The 13421-nt window shown below is 45.9% G+C and overlaps 1 protein-coding gene across 13 annotated transcripts in view; it reads right to left on the bottom strand.

Annotated features, from left to right (window-relative positions):
* Positions 1-1278: 1278 nt before the first annotated feature.
* Positions 1279-13421, bottom strand: part of TENM3 (teneurin transmembrane protein 3) — a 1304603-nt gene continuing 1292460 nt past the window's right edge. For all 13 annotated transcript variants that reach the window (XM_045056763.1, XM_045056767.1, XM_023252313.2 and 10 more), the window contains 3 exons: positions 10533-12144; positions 7714-7844; positions 1279-4878 (listed from right to left, as the gene is read on the bottom strand). In XM_045056763.1, the coding sequence (XP_044912698.1) occupies positions 4123-4878; positions 7714-7844; positions 10533-12144 (2499 nt within the window). In that variant the 3' untranslated portion in view covers positions 1279-4122. The remainder of the gene's footprint in view (positions 4879-7713; positions 7845-10532; positions 12145-13421) is intronic.

The following is a 13421-nucleotide window of genomic DNA, read 5'->3' as shown; positions in this document are numbered from 1 at the left end:
CCTCCACTCCGGGGGTGGGCTGGCTCCACTCTGCAGGGGCTGACCGCCCCCAAGGGGGGTGGGTGCAGTTCGTGGTCTTGTTCGGGGCCCATTTCCTCCTCTGCTTAAAGCAAGGGAGCTGCTGGGAGCGCTGCCCGGGGGGTTTGCCCCAGACAGAACATGATGTGGGTCGCTGCCTTCCGCCTTCCCCTTTTGGAATCCTCAATTTCAAAAGCGCTGCAGACAGCCGATTTCGCTGTTCAGCAGGTGAGAGAAACAGCTTCATTTGGGAGCAGACCAAGAGAAAAGAGAGAAAAGATGGTGAACAGAGAGCAGGGGGGCAGGCCAAACTGTCTCGTCTCTTCAAGAGCTTGAGGGCTGGTGCCGATCGGAGGTGTTTATAATCAGGTGTTGTGCTTCCGTTCGGGTCGGGCACTTGAAACCGCGTGCAACTGTTAGGTAACGGGTGATGCATGTCAACTGGCGAATGGGACAGTCACAGAAGCGCCGGCAGCGTACCCCATACCCAGAACGTTCTTTTCGGAGGTGCCATTTTTACCTACAGCGCTTTTCTCTGCATTTTGTTCAGACGCTGCTTTCAAGGAAAGGAGTGTAGAAGACGGAAGTAGGAATCTGCATGTGTTTTTCTGGGTTTCCCCGGTTGGAGCGTGTTAAAGTCTAATTTGAGGAGTAAAAAAAAAAAAAAAAAAAAGTAGACCAGTTTGCCAAGCGGAGTGACCTGATTCTTGTTGGATCAACATGTTGTCACTACAAAGCAAATGTGATGAAGCCGCCTTTTCAGACTAAAATCAAAGCCTCGGCCTGCCAGCCCAGAATTGCTGAGCTAAGCATCCTCTCTCATCAGCCGGCCTGTATGTAGATTTAGACATCTCCAGGAGGCTGGGAGCCTATCAGGCCTAAACTGATTATTCTAATCAAGTGTTTTAATTAAGCACTTATTGCCAGGATCACAGGAACGAGGCCTGTTTTTGAGCAGTAATGGGCAGTATTTTTTTTTTTTTTATTCTTCTTTACGGTGATAATGTTTGGCTTTGTGCGGGTGTAGTTAACGTTTTTCTAAAGTAGGCCATGGGAAGAGTCCCCTGTGAAGTCCACACTGCTGAGCTGGTAGTCTGGCCAGTGGACGGAAAAAAAAAAAAAAAAAAAAAAAAATTCAAAGAAAAGATATTACCAACTGGGCTGCGGACGAATCAATCCCCCAACTGCATCTTTTTGCATTTCCACAATGAAACACGAGCTGGGTAGCCCGAGATTTAAAAAAAAATATATAAACACACACACATTGGGTTGGCTTTTATTGGAATGCCTAGATGCAATCTATAGTCAAGTTATGGAAAATTCAGGTCACATATAAAGTTAAGAAGGCAAATGAAAAGAACAATACAAATCAGACAAAATTTACATCTCAAAATATCATGAAAGCATTTTGACTGGCTGTGCCTAAAATACTTTGAATATCAATTTCTTTTTTTTTTTTGTAAGCTAATTCTTTGCATTATCCAGTCCCCCACCCCCGCAACTCTTAGAAAAAGGTCTTTTGTTTACATATTCCCCAAGGTCACTATTTCTTGTAAAAGCATGTCCAGATCACAAGTCTTTTTAGAAAGAAATAGGCTCATTATACCTACTACCAAGACACTAATTGGGTTGATTTGACTTCATCTAAAAAGAAGCACCAGGAGATACTCCAAATCTGTTATTTATCGGTGCCAGTGTAAAGGACCAGTCCATGTCGAGAAGAGGGTAAGATTATGATTTCACTTCTGTCATGTGGTACAAGCTTTTCATGGTCAATACATCAGAGACACTTCTGAGGATTTAGACTCAGAGCCTATTTTAACCAAAAGTACTTACAGCATGCTAAATACAGTCCTGCAGAAATTCCATCAGAACAGAACTGCAAACACCTAAGTTAACAGGTTAAAAAATAAACTGTAAAACAGAGCCATGTTCATGTGGTTTGAAATCTCATAGTTTTCTAAATTGGGGCTTCATAATACTTGCCAAAGGGTTTCCAGGATAAAAAATATTAATGCTAATCTGTGCTTTCATTCTAATAAAATATCAGCATTCATTAGAAGATTAATTACTTCGGTATGCTCTACCAAATACACAAAGACAGTAATAGCACTGATACTGTAAATTCAGTAGCTATTTTGAAACTTTCCCAGCCAATCTGTTTAATAAACACGCCTACTGTGCAATTTAGAGTATGTGATACATACAAAGCAGTTAGAAAATTATTTTCAATACATCACTTGAACCTTTATATTTACGACATGTTCACTTGCTATATTTTATCACCATTATACATAGAGGAAAACAGTGTACTATAGCTCAATGAACTGAGAAATATTTTCTAAAAATATTTTTGTGGCTGAATTTAGTGCTCACGAAAGAGATTTGCAAGCGCGGTGGGCCGGCACAGGAGGGCAGATGGCGGCCACGCGCGGTCCCACTCGCACGCGTGTGCGGGAGGGCACGGCTGGCGGTTCGCGTCCAGCTGGATGTGCCACCCCCGTCCCCACCCCCCCGCTTCCCGGAGACAGAGCAGAGGCTGCCATTCAAACCAGCTCCCGGGATGGTTGGGTCACGGGGGCTCACGGGAGCTTTTTGTCTCCCTTTTGCGTCCCTCTTGGTGACCTGATGGTCCAAACCCCAGACTAGCAGAGCGACCCTGACCTTCTCCATCTGGCCCTCTCGGCGCTGCTCGGCTTCTGCTATCTTCCCTAGATCTTAAGACACATGTTTACGGTCATGACTACATCAGATCCTTTCCTGCTCACAAATATTTCCCGGAACATCTGATGTGGTCTCTTGCCTCCATGGAGAAATGGAGCTTCAAGGAATGTTAACAGTAAAAACCCTGTGGTTAATTCTATCAACTCCCCTCGACTTTTAGGGACGAGAAAGGACCTCTCCCGCCCAGTTTTTGTTTTGTTTTCTGTATCTTCCGCTACATTCCACCAGCCTTAGTTTTCTACGGTGCCTCTTAGTTGATAAAGGTTGAGGACACTGGCCTGATGAAAAAGAGGAGAGAAAGGAGTTCTCTGATTAGCCACCCACTTAGGATTGCACTGTCCTATCCATCTAGTGATAGAAAGTTGCACATTTTTTTTCAACCTAATACAAAAATATTACCACTTCTGGACATTATAGGCATAAGTCGTTATATCTCTACAATATAATAATTTATACTGTACAGCTATAACAGATAACAAAAGGTGCAATCCTTTTAAAAAAATCACACAGTTCACATGTTTTTATCGTTTTATTTTTAAGTATAAACTTTTTAAACACTTTACATAAATTAACTCCTCTGAGACTAATATTTGATGTACAGTAAATTGTAATTCATATAAAAATCCATAAACAACTTGTCTCACATAATTTACAAAAAAATCAGGGTTTCCTTTGCTTATCAGTGACATGGATTCTATTTGCCAGTTTTTTTTTCCCCAAGGCAAACCACGTTAGCATTGTAAAATCCGTTATGAAATCCCCGCCGTCGCAGAAGTCACTTGTGCCAAAGTCCTTTTACAAAGCAGCACAGGGAAAGCAGTTGGGTTGTCTATAAACAGTAATTTTGCCCCACATTTTAAAATGAACAGAGATATAGATCACATCCTATGCAGAGAGACTACTTCTTGTAAGCAAAGGTCGACAATTCGGTAATATCTGGACACACCGTATGCATTTTTACCTTAAATACAGTGGCTCGAAGGAACAGACGGCCTAGCCCAAAATGTTTAGGCCTTTTTTTTCCTTTCACTTATTTATTTATTTTTTCCTTTTAATACTTTCAGTCCAACTGAGTGCAGCGATATGCATATGTAAACATATTCTTTAAAGCCGATCACCTTTAAGGTCATTCAGAAAAAAGTTTTTTTGTTTTTGTTTTTCGGGGGGGGGGGGGGATTTTTTTTTTTTTTTTTTTTTTTAATAGCAGTATCATTCTCCTGGAAGGCTCTTCTGTGTCGGAGAGTCCGATTCGGATTGTGCTACAGAAAAATCCGAGCAGAGGTGCGGTGTGGGCTCAAGAGAAACGCAGCGACACCCGCTGGGTCCGCCTCCCAGCGCGGGGGTGGCCGCCGTCCGTCCCCGGCAGCCGGGCCCGGGGGGTTACCTCTTGCCGATCTCGCTTTGTCGGAGGAACTGGATGTTGTTGGCGCTGTCGGCCAGCTCGGGGTACTGCTCCACCGAGAGTACGTAGTACCCGTCGTAGCCCTGCACCTTGCCGGCGCTCAGCAGCTGCCGCTTCTCGCCCTCCGTCCAGAGGCGCGCGCCCTCCTCGCCGTCGCGCACGCGCTGCTGCTCGCGCGCCCAGGCCCGGGCGAGCGCGCGCTGCCGCGCCTGCTCCAGGATGCGCGCCTTCTCCTCGTCCAGGGTCATGCCGTAGCGCACGTGCAGCGCCAGCGCGCCGAACTGCATCTCCACGTCGGCGAACCTGCGAGTCCTGCCGTTGACCACGGTCGTGGACTGCGACACGGTCACGTTGATGCCGTTCTCCAGGGCCTTGCGGCCGCTCGTCAGCCGCAGCGTGCCCAGGTCGCTCTCGGGCGTGGTGGTCTTGATGAAGTAGTGCGTGTCCTTGCCCTCGATGGTGAAGTGCAGGTTCTCCAGGTAGAAGGCGTTGTTGAGCACGGCCGCCACCTTGATGCAGTCCTCGTTGGCGATGTTGAGCACGTTGGTCTGCACGCGGCCCTGGCTGACGGCCAGCAGGACGCCCTTGCCGATCAGCGACTTGACCGTGGCGAACCACAGCCACGAGGGCGCGCCGCCGCCCTTGCGCCTGCTCACCTGGACCTCTGCCATCTTCCCCAGGGACAGGAAGGCCTTGGCCTGCCTCGCCACTTGTTGCTGAACTCCGAAAATGGGCTGAAAAGCGAAACAGAACGGGGAAGGGGGTTCGGTTTAGAGAACAGCTGTAGGTCTTGGCCGCCTGGGGGGCCAGGGTCCCAGTCCTGACGACGACGACGACAAAAAGAGGTGTGTATGTGTGTGTGTGTGTGTGTGTGTTGGGGGGGGGGGGTACTTCTGTGGAGAGCTCCCAGGCATTTACTAAAACCCCAGTCGGGTTCTTTGGAGAGGAAAAAGCTCAAAAAACTCTGGGCAGAGGAATTCGCTCAGGGTCCCCTCCCGTCAAGTTGATCCAAATGTATTTTGTTTTTTAATTTTTTTTTTTAATGTTTATTTATTTTAGAGACAGAGACACAGAGCACAAGCAGGGTCAGGGCAGAGCGAGAGGGAGACAGAATCTGAAACAGGCTCCAGGCTCTGAGCTGTCAGCGCAGAGCCCCACGCGGGGCTTGAACTCACGAACCGTGAGATCATGACCTGAGCCGAAGCCGGAGGCTCAACCGACTGAGCCACCCAGGCGCCCCGATCCAAATGTGTTTGGAAACATAAAAAGAGGTGACTCCATCACGTATTAAGAGGTGTGTGTTTTCAAAATCTGGGCAAACGTGGGCAAAATCTGGTTTTAGCTTTTCCCTTCGATTTCTAGATGTCCCTTTCCCACGCCCATCCCATTTGGGGAACCGAGCTTATCAGGGCCTCCGTCACAGCAGCTTTCTGCCTGGGAGCCTGAGGAAAAAGCAGCCAACACAGGCAAGGGTCGGAAAGGCTGTGGTGCTCGCTGCGGGATGAACTGCATCCTACTTCACAGGCTTTGAAATTCGTGTGCTTTAATTTAGGTAAACTCTGTACTCCCTCCGGGTGCACACAGTTTTCAACTGAATCTCCGCCAGCATAATTGCAGAAGTGTACGGGGAGGAGCGCACAATGGGACAGCTGGAGGCGAGTATTTATTACTTTAGGCAAACATTTTTGGTAGATTTAGGCACCGTGGGCCATCTACACTGGCAACTGCTTTAAATTGGGGGCATCTTAACTCGGCCATTTCTGCTACGACCAGATGCTTGTCTGGCCAGTGTTTCCCAAATGGAAACATCTGTTTCATCTGCAGCAGTGAAAGAAACATTTGTTTTTGGGCACTTGGGGCAGCCTCAGTGTCTTTGGCGGGGATTCCCTGAGCTGTCCTTATGGTGCGCTTCTCTCGACAGAGAACTTGAACCGTATGTACAAGACTGCCTAGGAAACAAAGTTGGCAAGTCCATTTGTACAGTAAGACTTAAGTGTTTTCAGACATGTGGGAAAGTCGTACACAATTAGGACATGCCTGTTCAAATGCACTAGGAAACTTCACGGTGTCTTCTCTCCGTGACATTTTATTGGTGTAGACATATTTGTACTTAGAAATGTTAAAATGGTGGCCAGACCTTGGAAACTCGACGCGTTTTGCTTCTTAAAACGTAAAGGTGACATCTTGAAGAAGAAATTGTTTCATTTTTATTTAAAATGTTTTTTTAAGGGGCGCCTGGGTGGTGCAGTCGGTTAAGCGTCCAACTTCAGCCAGGTCACGATCTCGCGGTCCGTGAGTTCGAGCCCCGCGTCAGGCTCTGGGCTGATGGCTCGGAGCCTGGAGCCTGTTTCTGATTCTGTGTCTCCCTCTCTCTCTGCCCCTCCCCCGTTCATGCTCTGTCTCTCTCTGTCCCAAAAATAAATAAACGTTGATAAAATGTTTTTTTAAAGTTTATTTTGAGAGACCGAGAGAGCACTAGTGGGGGAGAGGCAGAGAAAAGAGGGAAAGAGCCCCACGAGGGGCTTGATCTTAGGAACCATGGGCTCGTGACCTGAGCTGAAATCAAGAGTCGGATGATTAAGCGACTGAGCCACCCAGGCGCCCCGAAGAAGGAACTGTTTTATGTTAAGTATGAAACATGTACCAGAAAACAGAGGTATTGGGTTTGAATATACTTGTGTGTGTGTGTGTGTGTGTGTGTGTGTGTGTGTGTGTGTGTGTGTTCTAGCCAGGATTGCCTTTTCTCTTTGTATTCACTGAAATCATAGGGAATTGCTCAAGGGGGGGGAGGGGAATTAATCTTTCTAAGAAACTCTGCACTCTCTTCTCCTTATCATTATGGGGTAACCCAATTTCTTGATCTTTAATTATTCTTGCTTTAAGCTAGAAACTCTAGTGTTTTCTTGTACATTCCTTTCTGATCTCTGAACGGTGGGAATTAAAAGTGCCAATTTCTGAAATGGCAGCTTTGACTTTGCAATTTTGCATTCTTTTTCTTTTCTTTTAGCTCTCGGAACAATTATAGGCCTCCTGAAATGTTATTTTCAGGAAAATTCTATAGACACCTAGTTGCAGATGGAGCTTTACCAGAGGACATTTTATTTTTATTTTCAATCTTTCCCCATGACACACTGTTCATATTTGAAAAAAGTTGAACTTCGTGGCGTTGTTTGTGGGCCTGCTAATTTGTAATATGAATCCCCTGCCCTCCTGTTTATTGTATCTTTGCCTTAAGGTCCCAAGCGCTATAAATGTGCTTTCAGGGGGGTTCTCTGTAGAAACCTTGCACTCAAAAATGATCTCCCTCATTTTATTACCTTCAGATAATGTCTTTTTATGTTTTTATTAGCATCACTAAGAACAGATTTAAGCCTGTTTAACAGGCCCCTAGTTTGCTGAACAGAAATGTGGAGGGAAGTGATGTTTTTCTTCCCTAAAAGAGTCAAAAAAAAAAAAAAATCAAAAAGTGTCTTCGGTGCAGTTTTCACAAGGGTAGCCTGATTAAAGGGGGAAGTAAGTGCAGATAAGCCATCTATCACCTTTTCATAGTTTTGCTTTTTGTTTCTTACCGGCACATCCTCCCACTGCTGACTCTTCACAAGTTCGTAAGAAGGCTCCGTTAAATCAAATTTGGGAACGGGGAATCCAGGAATAGCATTGTGCAAATGGAAGCCAAATGTCACCAGCCAGCTGTTAACATCTAGGGGAAGCACGTTCGAAAGGAAAGGTGTTAGAGTTATTTTGTGCTTTCAGAAATTTCATTCCTTACCTGAAAGTAAAAACAAAAACAAAACACCCAAGTTCACAAACGTGAGACCAGATAAACGGTCACGAGTGCGAAGTTGCATCCTGTGCGAGGAATAAGTGGTAACGGAGGGTAACAACAACGCACAGCAGCACGAAGGAGACCCAGTGGAGGGAAACAAAGGGATTCTGTAGTTAGCAAAGATTGGTCTTAAATAGAAGTTGTATGTTACTGGCTTTCAAAAGCGACTGCCCAAGGATATGCGGCTTCCACAACCCATTTTCTATTAATAAAACCCCTAAATTGAGAGAATTAAAATCAACAGTTGATTCTTAATCAAAGATGAATGCTGAAGGCTGGCAGGACTGGCCAGGGGCACAGAAGTTCTGATCACCATCAGCTATGACTTCAAAGGCTCACTGTGCGCAGGTGGAGGCGAACTTTTTGGGGAGAGAACCTGGAAACCTTTAAAATGGTATTTTAAAATACTGCCATGTGACTCCAAAAGCCATTAAGCTCAGAATCAGGCTTTTATTCTATTCTGGAGGTTATAATGTTACAGAACTACTCAGCAGGCTTGCAGCTTTATGAGTACGGTTGGGTGTAGATTATTTTATATATTAAGCACGTTGCCGGAAAATTTGAAATTGCATTTCACCTAATATATTTTATGCTGTTCCATCTCTCTTTTGATGTTTTTTTCAGAAAATGCTGCTGTGGCATTCCCTGTAGTCCACGTTGCTAGGAGAGGATGAATTCAGGAGCTGTGGGCTTTCCAGCATTTCAGCCAGACCCTGTCAACACCTCTTAAATAACCAGTGGTAAACTGCTTGCCAGGATGATGGAGAACCACCTGCTTCCTATTTCCTTCTCTGGGGCACAAACTCTCACCTCATCACCAGGCTGGCAGATCCTGTGTCCAAACATCATATGGCTATAAAACCAGTGGTTTTCTCCCTCTTTTAAAAGGAGGGGTGTTGTTGTTGGTGGTGGTGGTGGTGGTAGAGAGAAATCCCAAGTTCATCATGTAGAATAGAAAGTGATACTCTGCGTGTGTGTGTGTGTGTGTGTGTGAGAGAGAGAGCGAGAGAGAGAGAGCAAGAGAGAGCAAGAGTGAGAGAGTGAGTGTATATAAGATTATAAGGGGTCTTATGTTTTGGAGAAAATTCTCCTGAATGGTAGTGTCGGGGGCAAAGTTTCTCCTACTATGAATGATGTCTGTGTAACAGTGAAAAGAAAGAGAAAGAAAGAAAGAAAGAAAGAAAGAAAGAAAGAAAGAAATCACAGGGTGTTAAGTGCTGAAAAATATTGCCAGCATCATGGGGCTCGGATGCAGATGTGTAATGAGACACCCGAAGGAGAATACCATGAGGGTGTTGCTGAATCAGGATTCCGAACGAAGGGAGCGTCAGCTGGTTCACACGGAGGAGAGCTATGACAAGCTTTCGGCAGTCTGGGGAAGCAGGAGGCAGGTGTGAAATGAACAGAGGGCAGCATTTTGAGAGCTGTACCAAGAACTGAGAAAACGGCGTCTCAGTATGCCTCCAATATTGCGCAAGAAACGAGCCAGCCTGGGGGAGCACCTAACACAAGCCAAAACAAAACGGAAAGCCTCACACCAAACCAAAAACAAAAAGAGGAGACAGGAAAGAAGCTGCTTCCAGGAAACATAAATGCGGCACAGAGGGTGATTGTGGTAGTGTAACTCAGGAAAGGAAGGTGGAACCAGAAGGATTCAGAATCCATGCAGTGGAGGATGAGCGGAGGAGTCAGGAACCAGAGTGGTGCTTGCATAGCCCTGGTCTCTCTCATCCTGGTGGTTTTGTGGTGGCAGAAGTGGGATCAGATGATTTTTTTTTTTTTTTTTTTTTTTTTTTTTTTTTTCCCACCTGGATCATGCGCTAAACTTGGGAGAGATCTTCGTATCCCCACACTGGGAGAAAAACTAGTGTGTCTGTCAGTGGTGCCACCGTGCAAGAGCTGCACCAGGTGGCATTAAGACAGTAGTGAGAACGGAACTGGGACCCACTGGCTAAGCAAGTGGTGGGAGAAGCTGTTCCTTTACTGTCCCAAGGTGATGGTGGTGGAGAGGGATGAGATGGTGAGTCACACTGTGCTGTGTGCCACACTGATTCTTCCATCAGAGCTTCACACACGTATAAGAGGAAAACCGACAGGACACATCTGTAAGGTAGTTAACCGTTCAAAGCAGAACTGCATATATTTTATCACATCTTCTCCCATAAGGTAGGCATTATTCTCCCCGTTTCATTGTTAAGGGAACAGACTAAAAAAAAAAAATATATGTGACTTGTGTATAAAGCCACACGACTTAACAGAGACAGGTTGGGATTGGAACTCCAATTTGGGGGCTCCCAAGTTCACCCTGTTTCCCATACCCCCATATCACCTCTCTTCATTCAGCATCATTTCAGAAAATTGTGGCCTTGGGCATTGTAGACAGAACAGGAAGTAAAAAAACCATGTCTCGGTTTCCCTTTCTGGCTTCTCTGTGGTTTCATAGAGAAATAAATACCTTGAAAAGGTTAGGCATTTGATTTTGCGTGAATAAAATGGAAGGGCATGTGTTCATGTAAGGATTGAAGTTACTCAGCACTTGGAAAGGAAAAATAAAATGCTTACCTGTGATGTAATCTTTCACATCATGGATTTTGCTTGCAGGGTTATTATTCCTAAACATGTAGAGGTTAAAAGGAGCTGGGTCCTTCCCAATTCTCTTCCAGATTTCTATGTCAGGCGTCGTCCATCGTCCTGCCAAAATATCATAATCTCTTTCCCCAAAGTGGATTAATTTTGTGAGTGGGTCATATAAGCCACCATGAAATCCAATTACCAGCTGAAAGTCAATATTGGAATCAAAATAGATTTCACCATATGCAGTATACTGAATCTGTTTTAGCATAAGCCCGTTGCTACTGAAAACGGCCAAGGGTGTCCCTGTGTTATCTGACGCAATGTAGAATTCATCCCCACTGCTGATTTCCATGGCAAAAAGATGTCCTTGGAGATCATAATAGAGAGAAGTGATTTCTGAGCTGGAATGGTTGTAGACGTGAGTAATCCTAGTGGGATAGGTTAAGTCTGCATAAAAAAACTGCAGGTGCTGTCCCAGACTGGTTTTGCTAGATACACGCCTTCCCAGGCCATCGTAGCGATAGATCACGGTCCAGCCGCTGCCTTTGCTGTAAACGCGAGTCAGAAGCCCCTTGGAGCTGTACTCGAAGATCTCTGTGCCTCGCTGACGCAGGAACCCATCTTCATCCAGCCGGTACTGAACATCCCCCAGTCGAGTGATTCTGTCTCGCAGGTCATAGCGAAGAGGCGTCAGACGCGCACTGCTGCTCGGGTTCAGCAGATGGAGGTTTCCGTTCAGGTCATAGTTGTAACGCCACATGATCTTTTCATTCAGGTAAACCGTCTGGAGCTGCCCATCAACATCGTATTCGTAAGCGTATTTGGTAGTGTTGGCAAAGGGCCCTATTTTAATTTCTCTTTTGGTTACCCGACCCATGTTATCATATTGAATCGTAATCCAGTACATGAGGGATCTGAATATCTCATACTGAATCTCCTTGATGCGGCCGTGGGCGTCAAAGTGCTTTGTGTACGTCATTACGGCCGTGGAGATGATCTGGTTAATGTCGTAATATATAACTCCAAATTTTCCGAACTGCTCAACTTTGCCAGAAATGTCGTCAAACTGATAGAGATCAATGGGCAGTGGCGTCTCGTTGATGACACCCTGCATGCTGGTCACTCGAAAGCTGTTGTCATAGCTGTAGTCAAATCTCGCATTTACCATCCCGTCTTCGCTGAAGCGGAAAATCTGCCTGTCAATCAGGGGACCAATCTGCCTGTATCTAATGGTGCAAATAAAACCATCACTCTGGAGGTTTACGGTTTTCAGGACGCCCGCTGTTTCATCGTAGGTAAAGCTGACTCTCGTGCTATCATATAAAATTTCCGAGAGCCTGGTCTGCCTTCTGTACTTGAACAAGACCCTCCGACTCGTACCCAGGAAGGCCGTTTGCAGAAGGAGCCCTTCCTCATTGTAGTCCGTGATGACGGAGGCGTTGCTTTCTGGGGGGTTGTATATGTTGCGGTAGTAGCCAATGGACCGGATGGTCTGCATGGTGTGGCGAGCCACGCTCGGCATGGTGATGGCCGACAGCCGGTCCCACATGTCATATTCGAAGATGTACTGCCTCTGGCTGTGGAGCAGGAGAACCATGGACTGCAAAGACAGAACATACTGTTATTCAATATTTTCGTGAGCAGGGGAAGCAAGAGCAGAGATTCGGTGACCACATACACACAAACATTCCGCTGGAGAAAATGATTTTCATTTTAATTGAGTTATCCTTGACCTTACATGTTGTTAACGATTCCCTGCCTAATTTGCTTGGATGCTTAATCGTGAGGGGTTCTACAATTAGTGGCTCAAGATTCATAATGTGCCACTTGTCACAATTGTACCATTCTTCTTCCAGGCACTCGCAGCCAGGCAGCAGATTGTCGATGGGTTTGGATAAGTCATAATACAGGCACGCGCGAAGCTGCTTTAGAGACAATATTTCAAGGAGAAAACAGCATATGGGAAATGCGATCCTCTCCATAATTAGCAATTATTTAGTGAGGTGGCTTTTCCCCCTCATCTGATTGAAGAGCCACTCAAATCGTGTTTTCATTTCCAGTGCATCTGGGGGAGGAGCGAAGCATTCAAAATATTACTTTATGAAGAAGAGACCTAAAATGAGCCCACACTGGAGAATGTGTGTGGAAAGCATCGAAGTCGACAAACACTGCTAACTCGCACGATGAGAGCCGTAACACGGACCCAGATACGGTTTTTGTTTGTTTGTTGGTTTGCAAATGCTTACCTGTCACCTGGAATGACAATAAAACCTGCACTTTGAAATTTCCTTTTGCAAGTAATCGAATCTGATTTGAATCCCAGGTGCTGTAAGAACGGTTTCTGGGCTGCATTCGACTCGGGAGCTAAGTTAGGGAGTGAATAGACCTATAGATTAAAAGGAGCTCTGCTCGTCCGCAGAAAGACAAAAGGCAGTCATTTATTAGGCCAGCCTGAGAGAAGCTCAACCCTCAGGCTCAACAGTAAACAGTAAAGCAGAGCATGGGCGACTGTCTCCTTTGAGGAAGTCTCCTCCACACCCCGCGAGGCCAAGTGGAATGACCGCAGATCTAGGAGCAGGTGTGTGTTAGGAGCCCTCCCGGGACTCAGGCTTTGCTCTTGCCAGAGAAACACATAATCCCTCGTCCAAGGCTCGCTCCCTCTCTCTTTACTGTCCACCATCTTTGAAAGCACTTTGGGCGACAGGCTTCTGCTCAGTGCCCTCTGCGGGCGCACCTAGGGGCAGTCTTTGTCCGCAGGCTGTGAGGTGGATGCCTTGGACGGTTCCCGACAGTTGGCATTGCGCTAAGGAAGGCTTGGATTCTTGCTAAATTCGTAGGAAGTAGTACCTAGCTGTGTAGTCATTTAAAATCCCATCT

The sequence above is a fragment of the Felis catus genome, chromosome B1 (assembly GCF_018350175.1).
Source record: "Felis catus isolate Fca126 chromosome B1, F.catus_Fca126_mat1.0, whole genome shotgun sequence".
Lineage (NCBI taxonomy): Eukaryota > Metazoa > Chordata > Mammalia > Carnivora > Felidae > Felis > Felis catus.
The sequence above is the reverse complement of the archived record's forward strand: the minus strand, read 5'-3'. Positions and strand labels throughout refer to the sequence as shown.